This window comes from Carassius gibelio, chromosome A23 (assembly GCF_023724105.1).
Source record: "Carassius gibelio isolate Cgi1373 ecotype wild population from Czech Republic chromosome A23, carGib1.2-hapl.c, whole genome shotgun sequence".
Taxonomy (NCBI): domain Eukaryota; kingdom Metazoa; phylum Chordata; class Actinopteri; order Cypriniformes; family Cyprinidae; genus Carassius; species Carassius gibelio.
The window spans coordinates 14,649,702-14,671,813 of record NC_068393.1 but is presented as its reverse complement, the minus strand read 5'-3'; the positions used below and the strand labels follow the sequence as shown (position 1 = coordinate 14,671,813).

At 38.6% G+C, this 22,112-nt stretch overlaps 1 protein-coding gene across 6 annotated transcripts in view; it reads right to left on the bottom strand.

Annotated features, from left to right (window-relative positions):
* The window catches only part of LOC127944967 (agrin), a 228,413-nt gene that overhangs the window by 6,620 nt on the left and 199,681 nt on the right, over positions 1-22,112 (bottom strand). For all 6 annotated transcript variants that reach the window (XM_052541409.1, XM_052541413.1, XM_052541408.1 and 3 more), the window contains 14 exons: positions 21,283-21,410; positions 18,843-18,957; positions 16,649-16,768; positions 16,115-16,456; positions 14,783-14,975; positions 14,436-14,651; positions 13,774-14,003; positions 11,567-11,701; positions 9,164-9,254; positions 8,428-8,592; positions 8,138-8,249; positions 4,734-4,850; positions 4,090-4,273; positions 3,532-3,619 (listed from right to left, as the gene is read on the bottom strand). In XM_052541409.1, coding sequence (XP_052397369.1) covers positions 3,532-3,619; positions 4,090-4,273; positions 4,734-4,850; positions 8,138-8,249; positions 8,428-8,592; positions 9,164-9,254; positions 11,567-11,701; positions 13,774-14,003; positions 14,436-14,651; positions 14,783-14,975; positions 16,115-16,456; positions 16,649-16,768; positions 18,843-18,957; positions 21,283-21,410 — 2,236 coding nt within the window. The remainder of the gene's footprint in view (positions 1-3,531; positions 3,620-4,089; positions 4,274-4,733; positions 4,851-8,137; positions 8,250-8,427; positions 8,593-9,163; positions 9,255-11,566; positions 11,702-13,773; positions 14,004-14,435; positions 14,652-14,782; positions 14,976-16,114; positions 16,457-16,648; positions 16,769-18,842; positions 18,958-21,282; positions 21,411-22,112) is intronic.

The window sequence follows — 22,112 nt, the reverse complement described above, 5'->3', positions numbered from 1 at the left end:
AGGAGCAAGGGAAGAAATGATAGGCATGCAATAAGTGCAAAAGGGTGGAGGGGAAGAACAGGGATCGCATAACATACAGATAAGAAGATCCGCACCAAAGAGCTGGAGTGACTTCACTAAATTATTCTAGTCCTTCAGTTGTTATGCCAGCATAGGCAGAGAAATAACATTGGAAGACTGTATCGGCGGTACCAGTGGTACTGACAAGCTGCTTTTATTGTTCTGTGCTGTCACATGATTGAATTACTGCAATTTATCAATGATTCCATCATTCTCAACCAGTCAAGAGAGCAAGAAAGCAGGAGAAAGAGCAACTAAGTGAGTTTAACCACTAATTAACCACAGTTTTGCTACACTAACCATAGCTTAAGCATCACAGCCGGCACATGACCTGCCTTCAAATTTGAAATATGGTAGAAATAAGGTCAGTTGTTGTTTCAACGTTGAAACAACGTTGATACAACGTTTAATGTTGAACGTTTGAAAAACAGCCTGCACGTGACCAACCTTTAATGTTTAAATATGGTTGAAATAAGATATGAATCCCATGCATTAGGTGTGTTATATATATTTTTTTTATTCTCAAAGATTTTTAGTCTCAAAGATAACATACTCTTGTTGTGTTTTCTGAAATACATAATTGCAAATGTCGGTACAATTTAAATCAGTGGCTCTCAAAGTGCCAGGCTCCCTCTAGTGGTTACGCAGAGGAATCACTAAATTACATAAAGATTACATTTAAAAAAATTATTAACATTGATTTTTTTTTACATTTAAGTACAGTACAGTTATGTAACTTTTGTTACAACACATTTTAATGTAACTTTTGTTTAAGATTTTCATTTACCTGAACGTAAGCACAGTGCAGTGTTCAAACTGTGTATTTACAATGTTAAAGTGGCTGACAACAATAAATATTCTTGTTCTTATCATTTTTGAACTGTGCAGAGCTGAAGCTGTATAGTAAGGCCTACTACGCTGTTGTTAGCTTAGCAACATGCTAACATCAAACTCTACTGAAATCAATTGCGAGTCAAGTTTCTATTTATGTGGCGTGCCTTTCTGCTTATATAAAGCATAACTGGTCAAGGGTGAGAGTTATTATGCTTCCTAAAAAGGCAGCAAGATAGCTCACAAGGTTTTGGATAAACTAAATAAAAGAGACTTTTTTTTTTTTTGTCAAAAGCCAATTATATAAAAAAGCGCATTTAGGAACAGGACACTTAAATGGTCAAAATGGGTAAATTGATCCAAGGCTGCTGAGCTAAAGAGAGAGAATAAAGACAGATGAAGAGCACAGTAAATACTAACAGAAATATGACTCAATTCCCACAGATGCGGCGCCACTATGCCAGCGTCATCTGAGGAATTCATTAACTTTAAGGGCTCTGTTCAAAACCAGATCAAGCTAAATTGATGACACTCATTTTGAAGGGCAGGTCAGCTTTCTTGGTTGAGATTAATTTTAATCCGGCACTTCATTTTTACAGGAAGTGACATGCATTAAACACAAAGAATAGTGAGAGTCAATGAAGAGGGCCTTGTTCCTAACAGTTACTGATGCCAGCGGTGGTTCGCTTTCTCAACTGGACGGAGCCTCTTTAATTGCGTCCGGTTTTGAGAGACAAATCCTTGATTAATGTGTCACTTTTGCTTTCATCCTTGGGCATAATTATTAGAAATTACTGGGAGCGATTTGACAAACAAAATGACGTGGCTTAAAAGCCGGGCAGGAACTTTTCATGAGCATATAATACATAACATAATTCCATTTAATCAAGCTGCCAGCTTTTTAAGGGCTTAGAGCAGCCACATAGACACTTAATTACATTCAGAAGGAAACAAATCATTTAAAATAAGAATCACTAAAAGGAACACTATAACAGATTGAACATTTCCCTAATGGGGCGGCAAAATGCCATTTAAACCCAGCTGTAAATACCAACAAAATATTGATGTATATTGTGCTTTAAAAAGGTAAATAACACTTGCAGTTAAAATGGGGCTTCATTCATTTTTTTTTTTTTTTACATAAGAATACACACAGACATATTTCCAGTCAGTTCAGGTATTTCCATGCATGATTCCTGTGGGAATATATCAGAGTACCACAATGCTCATCATCATTCATGCCAAGCATGCATTCCTGAAACTGGTTTCAGATAAAAAACTTCCTTTCCTGGAAAAATAGATATTTATGTATATTTGATGAAAATTCTCTTGAATGTGATGTAAATGGGAATACAAGGGAAAACAAGAAAGCCTTGTGTTGGGTTATGTCAATGGTTTGTCTTTTAAAATGTTAGTTTTGCTTAATCAAATCCATCCCAGAATGTTTCTGGGTTACTTACTCTGGGATCTCATTGGTCAGTTGGCTTGAGAGCAGAAGGAAGACAACAGAGGACACTCACATGAGACAGACGGACAAGAACAAAGACAACAAAAGCTGTGTACAGAGAAAGACAGGTAGACACAAACACACACATATACTACAGATAACAGAGATGAGTCCCACACTAAGATTCACCACGTTTCAGAATGCTAGTTTGTGAAATAGGTGGTTTGAGATGCATTTCTATGTTGTATGGTCAGTAAAAAGCAGTAATGACAGTAAAATGTTTCTAATGTCAACTAGTTATAAACGATTCCGACTTACATGTAGGACTGGAAGTACCAATTAATTTGAAATGGATTTAGAGTTACTGTAGTCAAATATTTAGCTAAGTTCTGCTGTTCATCATATTTTTGAATCAACATGTGTAAATTACAGTAATTTAAATTTAAATTGAAATATGGTTATCCTAAATTAGATCCTTTGTGCCAGAAAAATGCCCTTATATATGTGCTTTATAAATAGTTTCAATGAAGTCAACTATTTTAAGTAACCTTCAGTGTAGATATTGACACTTTCAATAGGGAATTTTCACTGTAATTTATCTAGTTTCAAATATGAGTAGCTTTGAAAGCTATATTTTAAAGTAGCTTCCTCAACACTGGTAAAGACATTGCAATTTAATATATAACACCTGTGACGCGTTAAAAATGCAGTCCTTTTTCTACTAGAAACCGAGAAAACGCTTGACGTAATTGGTGCTTGCTTGACCGCTGACACATCAGACCAACCAAAGGAAGAGAAATCATCTGATAAGTGATGAAGGAAGCAATTATCAAGACATGACCATCCATGGTGCTTTAGGATATGTGTAGTAATGGAGACGTGTGGTTTTGAGATTCTAGTGATGGTGGGGGAAGGTTCATTACAGCGCATAAGTGTGGTACATCGTAGTGGAGTCACGAGACTCCTTCGGGTGCTATGTTAATTAGAACCAGGCTGGGTTCATGGAAAACCAAAGAGACAGGCCGGTGCAAGTGGTAATTGATGAGATCAAACCATTAGCTAAAACGAGGAAAAACGTTGGACCTTAAATAGGGCCAGAGTAATCTAGCTTGTCATCACCCCTCATTGACTGATAATATAGAGATGGGATGCTCAGGGCGGATCGTGATCATTGGGGAGGCCATTGACATTACCTCTTGGTGACTCCGTTGTGATATTCGATGAATGTATGACCATCAAATGCAATGGCCTCTGAGTCCCCAGCGGATTTCTCGTATATTGCTGGAAGGGAGGAAAGAAGACAGAGTGAAATTCCACTAATCGATATGAGACACAGCACTCTTTAATTAAAACAAAGGTGGAAAGCGTGACATATGGCAGGCTCTATGCTTTTGTGGCTTAATTAAGGTTAAAGATACAACAGTAGGAGCCAGCAAGGTTAATGAGGTGAGTAAAAGTTCTTGGGTTTCTTGCAACTGTGCCAATGTGTGTTTGTGATGAGCAATACAAATCGAACAAGGATGATGGCTGGTATTATATCTAAAAGTTTTGAGGTGTGGATTCAGCTAAATCAACATATGAAGCAAATGACTGGGTGAAATTTCCATGAGCATTTCCTTTTAACTAAGTTGTGTGTTGATATATTCAAAAGACGTATGCAAATCCTGCCTTAAAGGAGTGTGAGGGAGTTGGAGGAGAGGCTGTACTGGGTAATACGATTTTGCATCGTTTTGATGAAATAAGGCACTTACCGTCCTGGCAGTGCTGTCCAGCAAATCCGTGGCGGCAGACACACTCGTAGCTATCCAAGAGGGGGTTGCAGCGGCCTCCGTTCTCACAAACATCTTTGGAGCAGGGGTGGTAGGGATACATGGACACATCACTGGAGTGAAGTGCGTTATCAGCTTTCAGGATTGGAATTCCCATCAGAGTAATCTATGAAGATATCAAAATTATTTTCAAAAACTATTTTCTGACGTCAAAACTATTTCCTTTTTTCTAATTCATGTTCCTGATCTTACTTTGGAGGATTCATTAGTAGAAAACATTAAAAAGTGTGTTCTCTATGTAATTTTGTGTCTAAATAGACCAAGTTGTGCTTCTAAAAAAACAAAAATGTGCTTTTCGGGTGACATTATGGCTGTACAGGCTATTGGACGATGTGAACCAACAGCCAAACAGCTATTTAGGGGGTGTTTTGCAAATCACATTTAGATTTGGCTTCATTCTGGTAAGTAACATTTCATTTTTACTATCCATGTAATTCCCAGAGGGTAAAATTCAGTTTTATTCTCACTGAATATCCTGTTTCACTCTAAACATACATCAACTGATGGAAGTAAAATGGGATGCAAATGGAAATTCATGACTTTAATGCATCCATGATAACTCTCACCTTCTGAATGGCCCCTTTGAATCCATCTTTAATCGCAGCAGCTCTGGCTACTTTGCGGAAATCAGGGGCTCCGCCCACAAAGAGTGACTCCTTCAGATTAAGATCTGTGTGCTGATTCTGGAGAGTACAAAAATGAGTGTGAGAAACCACATGACATGTTCCTTGTCCACTTCACATCCTTTAATGTAAATAAAATGGCTATAATTTTTTCATGGGCCATCTAGTAGAGCAACTGCAGTAAAATAAGTAGAATAGTGGATGTTTACTGTAAATCAGCAGGCTTATTGATTCAACTTTTACCCCTAATCCTTATCCACATCAGTGTAAGTATTGTATTGCAAAACCATAATTGATTTAAGCTCAGTTTCCTGAATGGTAAATGACTCTGAATCTAACATATTAGACAGGTGGAAAAGAGGTAGAAAAGAGCGAGAGAAAATTGAAGCAATTGAAATTAGGATGATTGATAAGGATGTTTTTTTAAAATGAAAGAATGTAATGGATGCCTAATTGTACCTCGGACCTTTAAAATCTTGAGTTGTAAACTCTAATTGGTGTAAAGAGTACAATGCAGATGACCATGAAATGAGCGTTTCTCCAACCTGTGTTAAAATCGCTTTGGTTACAGAGGGATTTTTCTGTGAGAGGCTCTACTTGAATAGAATTACAAATCTTTATTTTATGTAGGCCAATAATTGCCTTGGGGGAAAGGCAAGTTAATTGCCGGGGAAAAAAAAAAGATGGGACATCAACAGCAATGCCAATTTCTGATGTGTGGTCCAGCTCTCATTCCGGAGATATAAAAAGAAGAATAGCTAAGTACGGATACAAGCGAAGGCTTGAAAAGCTCTGGCTACGGACCCAGAGGCCAGTCCAAGCATGCGTTTGGGCCAAGACAGCATAGCCAGGAATGTTTTCACCCAGCTGCTGTTTCGTGTGGTCCGAGACGTGTGCAATGAGAAGTCTTGACACAAAGCTGCAATGCACCGACAGCCACAGGCTGGGAGAGACATTTTCTCTCTGCCGTTCTCTGCCAACACAAGCTGAGACTGAGACTGAGCAGGTGAAGTGAATAGCTAACTGTCATTGTTATTTAGGTAGTTTGCCCAAGGGCCCAGAAACATCATGCCCACTCAAACTGGCACATGCCCCCTCCAATTTTAGAGCCAAGAATTTGGTAGAAATGCAGATCATTTGCTTTAAACTGAAAATTATATTGTTTTTAAAAAGTCAAAGTTGTTCACAATCAAAATCATCACTAGCTGTCAGGTTCAGAAGCTTTCCTTGCAATAAATAAATAAATACATTAAAACCCAATAATATTATACATTAATTAAAATAAAATAAAAACTTAAAATGTCTCTTTATTAATTATATAATATCATTCTAAAGTCTAGGGTTGGAAGAAAAGTAATGCTTTTATTCAGCAATGGTTAATTTAATTGATCAAAAGTGACATTAAATACATTTAATGTTGCAAAACACAGCATAAGATGGTGAACATAAGAGACATCTAACCCTATCCCAAAAATCCATCTGAACATCTGAAACCCCTAGGATTCTTAAAAGAAACTCTACCACTAGACTATCATGTCTCGCACTTATTTATAGAATGTATTTCTCTGGCCATGTCTTATGTTGCCTAGGGCAGGAAATGAGCCAAGACTGTCACTGGTACCACCTTAAAAAAAAGAAAAGAAAGTAAGACACCCTTGAAGGGTCCAAAAACAAATGTGCCAAAAGACCAACCCCTAGCTCTGTACCACACACTCTTCCTCTCACATCTCTTTCTTCTCTTGATAACACTCCCTTTCTCTCCTACACCAGCAGCATTTCTTTCGCAGTCTACATCCACAGCGATGTGGTTTAATGGCCCTCCCACACAAGACTAATGAAGACATTTCATTGTTGTCGGAAGGGTGCTGAAACAATGGTGGTCAAATGATAACTCTCTCCCTTGTCGCCCCCATACCAGCTGGTCTCTGCTTCACTTTTTTCAGCATATGGAATAGTTTTAAGACGAGAAAAAAAAAACCTTGCCTTCGTTTCGTTTGATCCTCTACCAGATCTTGACTAATGGACAATGAAGCTGAAATGGACAGTTGCTTTTGGTGGGAATGAGAATGTGGATTCGAGAAAGCGATTTCAGACTTCAGTCATTACCTTGCGTGATTTCTTATATCCAGACAGCACACAAAAAGAGCACAGGGGAAGGAAGAAAAAAAAATGTTACCAGTGTAGAAAACAGAGAGGATGTCAGTACACACAGAACAGAACCACATGCAGTCAACTGTAAGCCTGAGGAATAAATATTCACAGGCGTAGCTCAAGCAAGACTTTTAGCATGCAGCTCACAAGTAAATAAATATATGTGTGCACAGTGCCTCGGAAACAAATTTTCAGAGTAAATCAGAAATTGCATTAAAGTTGCGCTATGTTTTACACTACTGCACCCGCATTATTTATATTTGCTTTATGATATGGGAGTGTAGTTAGAGTCTGTTCAGTGGAACAGCTGAGGCCATCGAAGCAAAATGAAAGCATTTCTCTCTGGGTTTCGCTGCAGACGGAACAAGACCCTTCTGGTTTCTTCACAGTTTGTTCGTCTCTCATCCTCTCACGCTCTTGCTTTAATAAGATTTGCCTTCCTCTACTGCTGAAATGAATCACAATTATCATACCTAGGAAGATTTAATGGCGAAAAAGGCACACTTAAGTGCCTACGCGTAAGACTACATCAAGTTGATCAAAAATTACACTATTCAGAATAACTGGAGGATGAGAGAGTTTTGAGATTATTACACGGCCTCGATTCGTGCACGAGAGCGTCCCGATTGTTCTGCTGTCGTACTTCGGGTTTGACACGAGCTCAGACAGAGGCTGCTGGGATTGATCTGAGTGGGTGCCAGTCCAGAGCACAACATACAGAGTCACTTCCACATGGCAATTAAAAGCAAATGGAGGGCAAAAGACCACAAGTATGAGGCATAAAAGAGGGACGTATTGAAAGCTTCCCACACATGCACCCCAGACCCTGCATGAAAAGCAACAAACTAAACTTCACAGAATGCAAACAAAGCATGACTTTCTGGTGAATATCAATTAGCATCATGGTAATATCATGGTTTCTTTTAAATGTACCATGATAATACCATAGAATTATCTGAAATGTCAATATCATGGTATGTGAATATGGTAGTCATTCAATACCATGTTTTATAGTGGGGTCTAAAAGTTTTTTGTATTTTAGAATCTTAATTTAGTCATTTTTTAATCACAGTTGACACTGTCAGCACAGCAATTTGAGTAACAAGTGGAGTCAAGAGCTAGTATGACTTGTTCTCATAAAGAAGGGTAATGTTTGTGGCCTATAGGTCAGCATTAGCATTAGAGAGATCTCTTACCGGCGCCTCTCCTCTGACGGGGTCTTTGCCGTTAATGCTGATCTCTCCTTTTCTGCTGGCCCTCTCCAGACTCACCGTGTTCCATTCGTTCAGCTTGATTTTTTCTTTACTCCTGTAGCGAACACACACAAAAAGATAGCAAAAATGTTTATTTGCCCCTCTAAATGAACGAAATACGAAAATAAACCCAAAAGCTACAGCTAGATAACTGAAAGAGTGACTGAACACAACCCAGCGGAGTCATTTAAATTGAACTGCATTTGAATATAACTATAGAGAGTGCTGTTTACCTAATGACAGCTGGCCCTTTGCCCAGATCATATCGAAACTCTAGGATACCATCATTCAGGGAGAGAGAGATGAAATCTCCTTTGCCGTCAGTCTTTTGACCGTTGTAGAAGATCATTCCTTTGGAGTCGTTGGCCAACAGAACCACAGTCAGGCTGAACTTTTGCCTATGAACGAATAAGTATAGTTCAGTTAGACACATACGAGAGGTTTTCTTCCTTGTGTGAGAAACAATGTTTGCATTTAGCTAGCAAATATGCCTCACCATTTGTGGAAACGGATGGACTAATTACGGAGTTAACAGCTCAGACAACTGAACATAATTACTGAAATCAAATCCAACATGTCCGAAATCGAAATGAACTTCAAATGAGCATAATTAAACAAGTGGTGTTTGCCAAGTATTTTTTTTAATAATGGTCTGAGAAAAAGGCATCATTAAAAAGACGCGTAAAAGAAGCGTAGATATTTAGTAACTGTTAAAAATTATTATTAACAATAATACAGAAAAACGTTACACAAAATATGTTTCTTTAATTTATTGTATGATTGACATCATCATTATTATTGTATTAATAATATACAGCACACCACAGAATTATTAATATACAAGACACTATCATATAAAATAGAATTATTCTACTTAATAAAAACATGTTACTAACATACAAATATAACACTACTATGTGCATTATTATAATAAATGCAATAAACAATAGTCAATATTTAATGTAATACCTCAGATCCTGGCCGTAGAGATGAAGGCCCTTGAGCTCCAGGAAAGAGTCTCCAGTAAAGTAAGGAATGTAAGCGCCTCCCTTGTCTGACACTGGAAAATGTGAAAAAGTCTATTATGCTTAGCAGATAACAATGTGTTTGAGATGTTCCTCCAATTATAAGCCCAGACAGTGACACTGTATATAGCTTACATAATCACACATACACTCACACACATCAGCACATAGCACTGCCACTCAGCCCAGCATGCGACCTGTAGTAATTACACAGGATGAGCGCATGCTCAGTCTGGGATGGTAGACTGAGATTAAAAATCTAATTAGCTATAGTTTAACACAGCCGCAGCTTCGCTATTGTACTACAAGACACACCACTTGCATACACCACAATAAAGTGAGGAGTCAAAATGGAAAGTTACAAAGTGCACTGCAGAAATAGCAGCTCAGCAATTGGCAGCATTCAACAGTACAGGATGCTTGGTAAATTACTGAAAACTGAACAATCCTTCCTTTACATATTTATTTTGAAAAATTCCATTAAGCTATAGCATTTTTTTAAAAACATTCCACTTTCACAAAACTAGTAGAAGAGAAAGTATATGACACTTTTATAAATCACAAACATATTGTAAATTAGCAGTAGAATTAAGGATAGCTAAGCAAACTAGCATTTTGTTTTCACTTTTTTTTCACTGAATATATATATTTTTTCTTTGAAATACACCACATTATGAAAGCAACTGCTTTGTAAACAATTCACTGACTATAGAAATCTTAATTTCTAAATAGCTGCTAATGGATAAATCATGCATTACTTTTTATTTATTCTTTAATTATTCTTTCGGCCAGCAGTGCTTTAGAGACAATAGTGTAGTGTAACTCCTAAGAGTCAAGTGTTTCCTGATTAGACTTTTACGTAACAAATTTCCTTCTTTCAGCATGCTGCATGTGTTTTCCCTTCAGACCTTGCCCATAAGGGCGCACTCTCCTGTAACTGACTTAGTCATTTCACAAAAGCCAAACAGTGCGGGACAGTCTCTTATCTGAAACAGCCACTCTCCCTGGACACTTTGCCCGACTGACTTCCCATTAATCATGATGTGCAGCTGACTGATAGAATTACTCATCTCATTGATTCAAGCCATAAAAAAAAACACTCTGTCTGATGGATGTGCTCAAATCATTGATTCTGGTTCAACTCAATTTATTTTAATCACTCGCTAATGGAGACTTTCTTAGACAAAAAGGTGACTCTCTGGCCCCTCTCATATGATAGTTGAACAGGTGCTTGGATTTGTGTGCAATGACATACTGCAGTCCTGGAGTACCTTGTGAATGATGAAACTGGCCCGCCCACTATTAGTGATATCATATTGTTAATAAAAATACTGGAATAGTATCGCTGATACAGACAGGCAGCAATGATAGTCATGAAATTGAAGCTTTTCAAGTTTTTAACAGTCAGCAAAGACTTGATGGTGATGTAAATGATTTGGAAGCTCTAAAATGTGTGACAATCAGGTTACAAAAGTACAATTATTTTCAATGAGCTACAAGACTGGGTATAAACTGTATGTGCTTTTGTTGACTTAGCCCACATTATTTAAAATTATCTATGTAAATTATTATGTTTAAACAGCTGGAATCTTCACTCCTTAAGATTCTGCAAGAAATCTCCACCAATAATTATTGAATTCCTTCAAATCAAAGTTTGTTTGTTTAATTTGGTTGATGGCTTTTAGCTCTTTATTGAAGTTTTTTTTTTTTCTATAGAAAAAATGAATGGGAAAAATATTTCCAGAACCAATGCTGCTGAAAAAAGTGGGTACGCACTATTGCAAGAAATAGGCTTATTTAACCTACATTTAAAGGGGTTCATGGCCTAGTCTATAGGGCTGGACCCAACCCCCCACCTTCCATCTGTAGGAATTTTAATGAGGTGAGAGAGAGCAGTGCAACAGAGTGAGAGTCCTAATAAAAGCTTTGAAATGGCATCAAAACGAAGCATCTCTTCCCTGGTTAGGGTCCAGCTCCCATAGGAGAGAAATCCCCCCACCCCACCTACTGTACCATATGCTGGATCTTCCAGTTCAGGATGGCAACTCAGACACAGTGTGAAAGGGAAAAGAATTTCAAATCACCTCCCAGGTGCTGACTCTCCATTATACTGGTAAAACCTATTTTACAGTATGGTGCCCACTGAAGAATCTCACTTTGACCACCCCACCATAACATCAGCCCTTTTTTCCCTTGACAATTCTACAGCAAATATCAAATAAGTCAGACCAAACGATCCTAACAAAAATCAATACTGAAATTACAACTGAGAAGCAGCAGTTATTTCAGTCCTTAGGGCAGTCTATACGCTCATTTACTGTAGTTTTACTATGATGTAGTACTGTACCTTTTTCACAGTGCTTGCCTTCAAGTCCCATTGGACATTCACATTTGTATCCTCCCTCTGGAAGGACCTGGCACCGTGATGGCGGGTGACATTTATTGGGGTCACAAGGGTTGTGGGCATCAGCGCAAGTTGGACCTGTTAACAGAAATTGTGGCATAAACAAAAGATGATAAGAAGGTCACTTGGGGAGAAATCAAACAACTTCCTGTCAACCCTAATACAAACTGGCGTGTTAAGTCACAGATTCACGGTAAGAAGAGGAGGAGATGGACCACTGGCAGTGAAATGAATCAGAGAAATTAATATGCCGCCCATCGGAACCAATCAGAGTCATTTGTTAAATAGCTATATTATCTGAAAAATATAAATACTGTGAAAAAACGTGTTTTTTTTACCATGATTCGAGCTAAATAAGTTAAATTCATGATACCAGTGTTGTCGGATCTTATTGCCGATATGAAATATGTTATTTAAACTTGACTTTGACAAACTGTTTGAGATTCAGCTGCCTGGAAATGTTACAAAGATGGACTGAGTCAGCATATGTCAGAATATGAATTTGCACCTAAATACACTCTTAAAAGGAATGGTTCCGAAAGGGGTGGGGGTGGGGGGTTTGCAGCGATGCAATAGAACAATTTGGACACCATTTAAGTGGACAGGTAGACGTGAACATCTTGGATGGCACAGGGGTGCGTAAATTATCAAGAAATTTTTGAATGAACAAATCCTTTAAAGGTTCTTCATGGAACCACAGATTCTAATAAAGAAGCTTTCTTTTTAAGAGTGTAGAGGTTTTCTAATAGAATTCTTTTTTACTTTATTACCAATTTTGATTATGCCATAGTGCTTCACGTTGTGCTTGAGTGCCCTCCTGGTTTGAGAGACTGAAACTCTATCAGGTCAGCGCTTCTAGTCTCATCAGAACACTCCCATCATCACAAAGAAGATAGTAGGAGATCACGCCAGAGGCGGCAACTGCTGCTTGCTGTAATGAAAGACCTTCTCTGCTAGGTGTCTCTCTCTTTTGCTCTCTCATGGAGACAGTGCGCAAACCCTCCAACTTACAATCCTGCTCTTTAAACATTAAAGGTTAACCCACATATTTATCCCTCCAGCCAATTTCTTTGTGTACACTTCTACTTCAAAAGGTCTTCATTTTCCTACACACCTCATTGCAGCCATTCTGCAGCACTGAAATAAAGTGGTGGATATTGAACTGTATTATAATAAAGCTTGTTCAATAAAGTCTTGTGAGCAGAACAACAGAGCAATTCACTCTGGGCGATATTTCAAATTTCTGGAGCAACACGGCAAGATAGAGAGAGAGAAAAAAAGTGAAGTTAAGTGAACAGAGAACACTGTATCTTCTGTGTGGATGACTCCTACCGTTCTTTATGCTGTGAGAAACCAAAGATACAGGAGATACAGGACATACAGGAGAAAGCCAGAAACAGTAATTACAAGGCCAAGCACAACAGTGGAATATATACTATCCTTCACAAGTTTAGAGCTGGTAAGGTTTCTTGATGTTTTAATAGAAGATTCCTTTTATGCACACCAAGGCTGCATTTATTTGTTAAAAATACAATTAAAGCTGTTATGGTGTAAAATTATTTTAATAGTGTTATTATTTTTGTAACATTATCAGTTCTGCCTTGTAAAAAATAAAATGAAAAAAATTCCCTCTAAGATCCAAGACACAGCTACAACTTTCTGTCTGGCAGCATCACCATCAAATGTGTTGGTGTTTTACAGTCAAGCGGTTTTGAGAATCTGAAATCCATTAGTGAATCTTGCTCTGAAGATGACCTGAGCCAATTTTGTTGAAGATTGGACAAACTTCATGTGGCAGACATTGAAAAATGTTCATCATAACATTGGCATTAAGAATAAATTGGCACTGGAAATACTGAGACCTGTCCTGATGGCTGTGCCAAATGCTTTGCTTAAAGTAAATTAATGCTATTTAATTTCCATTATTAAATTATTTTCCAGAAAACACATTTCTCTCCCAAAGGCTCATTAAAATAATGCAAAAACAATATACAATATATATATAGCAAACATATGCTAAATATTCTTACAAAAATTAATGTATATGTAATATGTTGAGGTATTTCTGTTTTATTTTATTTAAACACACACTTTAAACATAGAAACAAGAGAAACCCTACGTGTCCATTTAAGTGAAAAGATGTACTTACCAGAGAAACCATTGACACATTTGCAGTGGAACAACTCTGCTTCTTTGACCTGGCAAGAAGCTCCATTCTTGCAGGGGTTCGGCAGGCATGGATTGTTGCCACACTCTCCCACGCCTGAACCGTACAGAATGCTGTTGCCATTCTCTTGCAGGTTATAGACAAGGTTGTTGACGTCCAGCAAGCGGATGCAGCCCACCAGGCCTGTTGAAACTGATGTCTTCTCCTTTACACTGCAAGAACAAGTGAGGTCTTGTCAGTCCTTTCTTCCTTAATGCTCATCTTAATTCTTAAATGACATGGAAACTGAAACAACAGCGTGAAATTTTTAAATAAAAAAAAAAACAAAAAAAACTAAGACGTCATCTTCTCATTTGAAAAAAAAAACACTATTTTCCTTACTGAGAACAGATGGAAAAACATTCAATTACACTCAAGTGGTGTTTCACAACATCTTTGATTGATGCTAATTTGATTTGGCTATTTCTGCTCAATCTTATTAAGTCATATTAGCTGTTCTGGAAGGTTTCTGCAAACACGCGAAGACAATCTTAGACCGTCAGTGGTTTAGGTTATTATTTTCCATATTGTTTCATTATGGCTTCTAACAAGAATAAAGAGGCTCTTGTTAGTGTTATTCGGAGGCGTTCTGGAGCTTCTCTTACTCTGGTATCATGTCTTCAAGCACTCCTCCGATGAAAAGGTCTGTGTCCAGGTTGAGTCCATCTGTTCCTGGGGGACTTTGTCCTTCAATGCTCGGCTCATTGTCCACACTCAGCATGGCATTACGCCTGTTACGCATTACTACGAGCTGATGCCAACGACCCGGTCTTACCAGGACCTTACTGATCACTGAAGCCGTCCCAGAACCAGTGTTAAACCTTCACAGAGAAAAATCACAAAATAAAATGGTTAATGGATCTGTAATGGTCATGAAAATCAATCCGAATAAGAAATTATTTCCATCCCTACAGCATGTAACAAATGTAGGGGTTTTTCACTGGTTACTTACCTGAGCTCCACATGTCCTTGAACCAGTGCCAGAGACAAGAAGTCTTTTTTGCCTTTTTGGTCATTGTACAGCAATATCCCTGTCATTTCCGAAGCCCTGAACTCCATGGCAATGCGCACAGTGTGGTAGGCCTTCATGGTTTGGAAAGCCAGGTAAGACTTACCACCAAAGGATGGGATGAAGTACTTTATAACTGAGTAGGACAGATAGAGAAGGTCATCAGAGACTCTCAACTTGGCCTTCAACCCCTTAACAGTCTGCTTTCTACTGATAAAGTGACAAACAAAACTCAGGCATGTCTCCCTCAGATAACACAGATACCCCGTCAATACTACAGTGATGCACCATTCAGTTTGTGTTATACTCCATAGTGTGAAAAAAAAACATAAGATGAAGTACAAAGATGAGTACCATAGTTCTCCCTGGACTTTTATCCGTTAGACATTGACATTCCAGACAGAAAATCCCCATGCTCAGAAATGTATCAACACCTCTCTCTCTTTCTCTCTTGGCTGTCTCTCACCCTTTCCTCGGGAGGATGCAAGGCTGATAAAGCCTTCTCTCTACATCACTTTTTAATGACCTGATTGATCAGAGGAAGTGTTTGAGGGCTGCTTACAAGCCTTTAATTAGTGGCTTTTTTCACCTCACAGTGGTTTGATACTAACTAAAGTTCATCGATGTAATTAGTGTCAATTATAACCTGACACAGCTGCAAAAGGTAGTTATATATCCCTATCCCACCAACAGAGACAAAGAATTGATCTAAAATTTCTTCAGAGTAACAGCAGGGCTACAAAATTAAATTCAATCCTTATTGAATACTTTTTTCAAAGGATTCAAATAATGTATGCCAGAATATTAATAATAAATAACAACAGTTATAAATAATGGATATTTAATTGCAATCGTTTATTTATAATAATTAATATTCAAACATATCTGAAATATTCAAGTGTTCTTCTATTGTGGTCTATTTTTAATACCAAAAGAAGGTTCAAAAGAAACAGGAAACAATACTTTGCTTGAAGAAAATTATAATAATAGAATTAAATGCTAGGTTATTTATTATTAATGAGAGCATTATAAATTTGCAAAACAAATAAAAAAATAAAGAAAAGTTAAATTTTCATGAAAATAACATAAAAATGCAACAAATAAATCTTAAATGGTCCTAAAAATTTGTCTGTTTTATTAAGGAAAATATATATATATATTTTTCTGTTGATTATGTGGTCATTAAAATTTGACCTGGTTTTGATTTTATGAGATTCACCCTTTCAATTAGTTTTTCCTGCAATGCACAAATTTTCTTTTTCTAGTTCCCCTCACCTTTCTCACACACGGCTCCTCCTCTTCCTGCAGGACAGATGCAGGTGAAGTCATTATCCTCCTCCTCGCAGGTTCCACCGTGACGGCAGGGCTGGGAGTCGCACGGCCTGTTGGGGTGGACAGTCAGTCTGTTCTTCAGGGAGACTGTGGTCGTGGGGGCCTGAGATGGAGTGGTGGTGGCTGGTGCGGCTGTGGTAGTCCTGCGGCTGGTGAAGGGTCGTCTGGTGGTGGTTGGGCGGAGAGTGGTAAATGCAGTAGTGGGAGACAATATTGTGGTGGTGGGAGTTGTGACTGACGCCACGGTGGTTGTTGTGGTCGTGAAGAAAGGAACAGCTGAAAGACCTAAAATATTGACAGTCAGGGTAGACATATTTAATTCTTGACAAATGAAACCAAGGCTGAGACATACAGTCTGATGTTCAATAAGCTGGATCTTTTGAGCTATTTGAGTCCTGGGGTCACTCATGGCTATCAAATGCCAGCTTGAAGAGCAATCACATTCAACAAAAGAGAAAAATAAAAAAGACAGGTTACCATAGGTGGTGATGCGGATGTTCTCTTTCTCAGGTTTCTTCACAGCTATACCAGTGTCTTTAGATGCATTTAGCTGTTTGAGAAGGGCTCCCTCAATATCCTTCACACTGAACCTTGTGTCTGTAGCATGAGAACACAACATTAAACAGAGCCAGAGGTGAACCTTTTGCACAGCAGAGTATGAAGAAACAACACTAACCAGCTTTCTGCCAATATATACAGAAAAGCCTGCGTGTAATAAGTCCTTGGGAGAAGCTGTTCTTGAACCAACATGCATTTCAGGGACGTTGGGATGATACACTCTAATAACACTTCCACAGATGGCCCTGTTACTGGCCACCACAGACTGCCTTTATGACGGGCGCTTGCGCTAGAATTGTGCTCTTGTGCCGCTGAAGGGGACCAATAAAAAGAGAATAGTGAAGGAGATTTTTATCAGCTAGTGTGATGCTCAGGGTTTTAAAAAGAATGAGAAGTGATGGAGACTGAAATTTCAGAACCCCTTGCTGATAAATTGCCTTGCTAAAAAGGCCACGCTCTCTGACCGCTCCAGCAGACAAAAAAGACGAGAGCCGCATCTTCAGGAATTCTTTTACTTAAATTATATGCCTCATTCTGCTGTGTTGACTTATTATTTTCTTCAAACATACAAGGGAGTTTTTATGTTCTTTTTATTTCTTGCCATGGGCACGTTTCTAAAGGAGCACAGACTTGGGGGAATTTTGATGTGGGAGGAGGGTATAAGTCAGACTGTGTGCTTTGTGTGCTAGAGCCACTTTAGAAATAAATTAGAAGCAGCTTGAAAAAAGAAAGTAAATAAAACAGGATATCCAAAAAACAGAAGGACTCGGGGAGACAGATAATAAACAACATCGGGGGCAAAAACAGTGGTGTATTTTGTGCAAAAATTCTTCACTAAGCACATTCAATGCAGTTTAATCCAGATAAATGCACTGAAATATTTACAATTATTCTTGTCAGTGCAACACACATCACTAAAAAAAATTAGCCTAATTTTTTTAGACAGTTTTTCAGTTATCTTAAATATTGCACTATTACCATCCATGGAAAGTTGGTGGCAAACAATTTTATTAAAGGGATGTTTGTTGTCATGGCAACTGTTATCAAATCAGTGATGAACAAATGATGGAGAAAAGCATTATAACTGGGCATACATCCAGATGTGCATTGTAGTTAAGTGCACTTTCAGCAAGAGAATGGATTGGGTAGTGATGCTGTACTATTGTGGCGTAGCATGCAAGACATGCTTAGTTTCAAGTCTGCAAGTGTTACTGGTCCTACTCAGTCTGGATTTGAACCAGGATCAATCAGCACGGGAGTTAGGTGTGCCAACAAGGACACTCAAGACAGCAGTCCATAGCCCTAGTCACTAATGCGCCTCTTTAAGCCAGGGGAGTTTCTGTTCACCTATTAGCTGGCCTCTGTATCACTAACCTACCATCCGGGTCATGGCACCAATGTAACTGGAATGCAATGTGCAATGCTCGGAGCGCGATTCAAACCAAGGTCAACTGGCATGGGAGGCAGGCATGTCTAAAAGGAAGACCACAACCCTTACTCAGTTGTGTGCCACTTAAGGCAGAGTGAGGTTTACCTGCACAACTCCTACAAGTTGGCGACTGTCACACTCAACCCCCAGAACTTCCCATCGGGTCACGACACCAATGTAACTTGTCCTACTCACAATGCTCCAAGCAGGATTCAAATTAGCACCAAGTGGACACCTCTTTACAGCCACTAGTTGCCCTTTAATTACACAAGATTACTAAAAGTGTCCACATTGTGCTCAGTGCTGATTTTGTGGGGGAGTTTGAGCCATTAGATCAGGGGTGCCAAACTCAATTCCTGGAAGCCTACAGTCCTGCAGAGTTTAGCTTCAATCATAATTAAACACACCTGATCCAGCTATAAAGTCTTTCAGCACTATTTTAAAAATACAGGTATGTGAGTTGGAGTAGGGTTGGAACTTAACTCTGTAGAACTGCGGTCCTCAAGTAGATAAATTTGGCACCCCTGCATTAGATTATTATGTAATAGTGTGTTGGCGACTGAAACGATGCAAACAATATGTTCACATAAAACATTATCATTGGGCACAATTCATTCTCAGTGATCACAGGGAGACCTTTTTTGATTGAACAATCTTTAAGAAAAACTTTTGGTGCAACTTTACCTGGGTCAAAGTGAGTCTCAATAAAGGCTATTATGGAGTTGCTGGGAGCCAGATTCTTCACACGGACACTCTTGAAGTCTTTCTGGACATCTGATTTACGGAACAATTCATTCAACTGGAGAAATTAAAAGCAGAAACAAAGTAAGACAGAGAAAAACAGAAAAGCAAATGCCCCAGTGCAGTGTGTGAACTGGTAATAAGCTTGATATGCCGAATCTAGTTTTTGTTCACAGCACATTCCTCCACAAGATGAGAAAGTGTGTCAGTGGAAAAACTCTACTAAACTCCACCAGGTCTCGGTGCACAAACTGACATTTAACTACAGCGAAGAAGTAATTACAGGAACACGTTTCGAAGTCAGTGGTAAATGTCACATTACAACATTGCTGTTAGTTAAGAATCGGCGCAGTTTCCACCTTGGTACATGTACTGTCACTGATTTGGTATAATGTAAGAGGAGCTTAGTTGCTGCTGTTTCCCTGAATACAAACACCATTTCACCAAAACCAAATTCATTTCAGTGCACCTAATTGGTCAAAATTAGAGAAAACGAGAAGTGGTTTCCAATTAGGATGCACTCAGATGACTCACAAACCACTTTCTGAGTTGTTCTAGTGCTTTCTGACGTGTGTGCACATTCTGTTAGAGTGGCTCAGCAGGAGGTCCATCGAGTCCCCCATTCAAGTCACCCAAGGGCCTTGTGTTTTCCTTCTTCACTCTTTTCATTCACAGCTGCACTTGAATTTGGAAAAGCGCATAGTTGTCGCAGACATAATCGCTTTTGCCTCTAGGCTGACCCTGTGAGTTCATTGTACTTTTGGATCCATGCTGGGCAAGAAAGGAAAAAGGAGACGCTTCCTCCCTTCCTTTAGGCCTCACTGGAGAGGCCCCCAACAAAACCAGGCTGCCCAGCATTGCCGGATGGAAATGTTGACCCAGAAACTGGTCTCTATTCTTAGAAGCTGCTTACACAGAGTCCAGCAAACAGGGTTGAAATGAAGTGAAGGGAAAGACAGGGTGGAAATTTAGAGGCTTGAAGGTGAACCATTTAAATTGCTGACTCTTTACTGACGATGGCCCAATTTGAGGTTTGGACCTCACTGAGTAAGAGAGTGAAGTATGGGGGATTAGCTTTCTGTGTCAGCTAGAGCTCTCCTAGAGAAAGGCTGATTACATCCTCGCTTAGTCCCTGTCGGGAATCTCGGTCATAGCACTTGCTAACATTAGTGATAAGATTAGTGATTAGATAAGTGTAAGTCATTATCGCACTGCTCTTCATCACCACACACGGCCTAAATGGGTTAAAAAGCCGAGAACAAATCACCCGCTTCTTCAGCAGATTCCAGCAGGTAGTTTGCAGTGTCAGGTGAAGAATGCAAGAAAAACTCAGTGAGGGAAGCTACGCTATCCGTATGTCAAAAGTATCCGTGCACTGAGGCCAAAATACCAGCCAGTGTTGATACCGTTAACTATAACTATTATTATAAGTGCTTTGTAATTAAAACTAAAAAATAAAATCGACAAAAGTTTATTCAAATAAAATCTAAACTAATTAAATTGACAAAAGCACATTCATTTAAAATAAAAAATTACACTAAAATTAAAATGTAAAATCTAAAAATAAAACATAATTCTAAATATTAGTAAACATAATAGTATAATTAATAATATCTGTCAATCTATCTTGTTCCAAATTTTTCACTATCATTATTATCTTACTGTGTTTTTTGGTTCTATTTATGAGTTTTGCTCCCATGTTCCTGGTTTTTTGTCTTTGTAATGTACCTTACTTTTTTTTTTTAATAAATCATTAAAAATTATAAATCGAATAAAAAAAAAAAAAAAAAAAAAAAACAACAACACTCACTGAATTGAATTGTCAAAATGTGCAGTGTTTAATTGATTGAGAAATACTTGAAAGCTACATGCCATTGTTTTAATTGAATTTATTTATATTTAACTAAGTCACTGTGAAATTTAAACAGCATATTAGTTTTATGCTAATGAACTGATTTTCCAGAGATTGACAGATCACCAGACACATGTTTTTTCAATAGTCACATTCAACTTATTCCTCTGGATAATTCCACCTATTATCACAATGCATTACACATTAATTCCCATAGGGACAACCTCAAGAGAAAAGAGAATGGATAAAGGAGTAAAAGGTAGATACAACAAGAAAAGCATCTGTCATAAACAAAAAGCTAATCTTCAATAAAGTTTCAGTGATTCTGTTCCTTTTTTAACAGCTACAGTTTTTTTGAAAAAGCTGAGCTACTGCCACACGACTGAAAAATGAAGCATCACTAAAGCAGCATAAAAGTAGTTTTGATAGTATTTTCTATCAAATAAAATAAATCTGTAACCGAAACCAGAACTTCTTTTCAAAACTAAACTAAAAAGGAACTCAAGTATAAGTTTGAGCTGCATAACTCACAGCGCTTTCGATGCTCCGGGCCGTTTCGCCGAACAACTCTGACTTGGGGTCCTCCATCTCAGGTGTGTAGAAGACCTCCTGATCCTCTACCTTATCCAGGTGCAGTAAGCCGCTGAAACGCATGGTGGCTGTGGGCAAGGCAGGGAAGCATATATGGTTACATAAAAGACACTTTGATGAAACAGACAGTGCCAGTCCACTCTCAGCCACACACACACTTATGGTTGGTGCAATGCCAGTCTGTAAGTTAGTGATGGAGCTTCTGTGAGGTTAGTCGTGGGGTTCACCGAGTGGGGAAAGAGAGATTCATTTGCAGTGGAGGTGGAAGTATAGGGAAATATGTAAGAATATGGATGAAGATCTGGAAGGAAGGATGGACTGGAGTTTACCAGACCGAGACTCTTCCCAAAAGCTGGCATGGAGGACTGAGTGGAAAGAGATCGGTTAGACAGCGACACTGACATACATTGGACAATATATAAGATAATAGGTTAAAAGACAATTTCATATGTCCCGACTAGGGTCGGGGTCATCATTAAACATTGCTTTAAGTTTATTGCTGACCTTTCTCATTGACACTAATAAGCGGAAAAAGTGAGAGAGGATCAGAGGGCTGTTTTTACATGACTGAGAGAAATAAATCATGAATAACCAACTGAAGCAGAGCAGGGAGAGGGCCTGATGCTGGGTTCTGTGCAGCATGTAATCAGCTGAACAAATTGTCCAAATCAATCATGCAGGCCAGACTCCAGCTTGGCTGGGCCCAGGATAAGCACTTGTATGATTATCGTGAAAGATAGCCGTAATTGTCTTCTAATCCCAGAAACGGG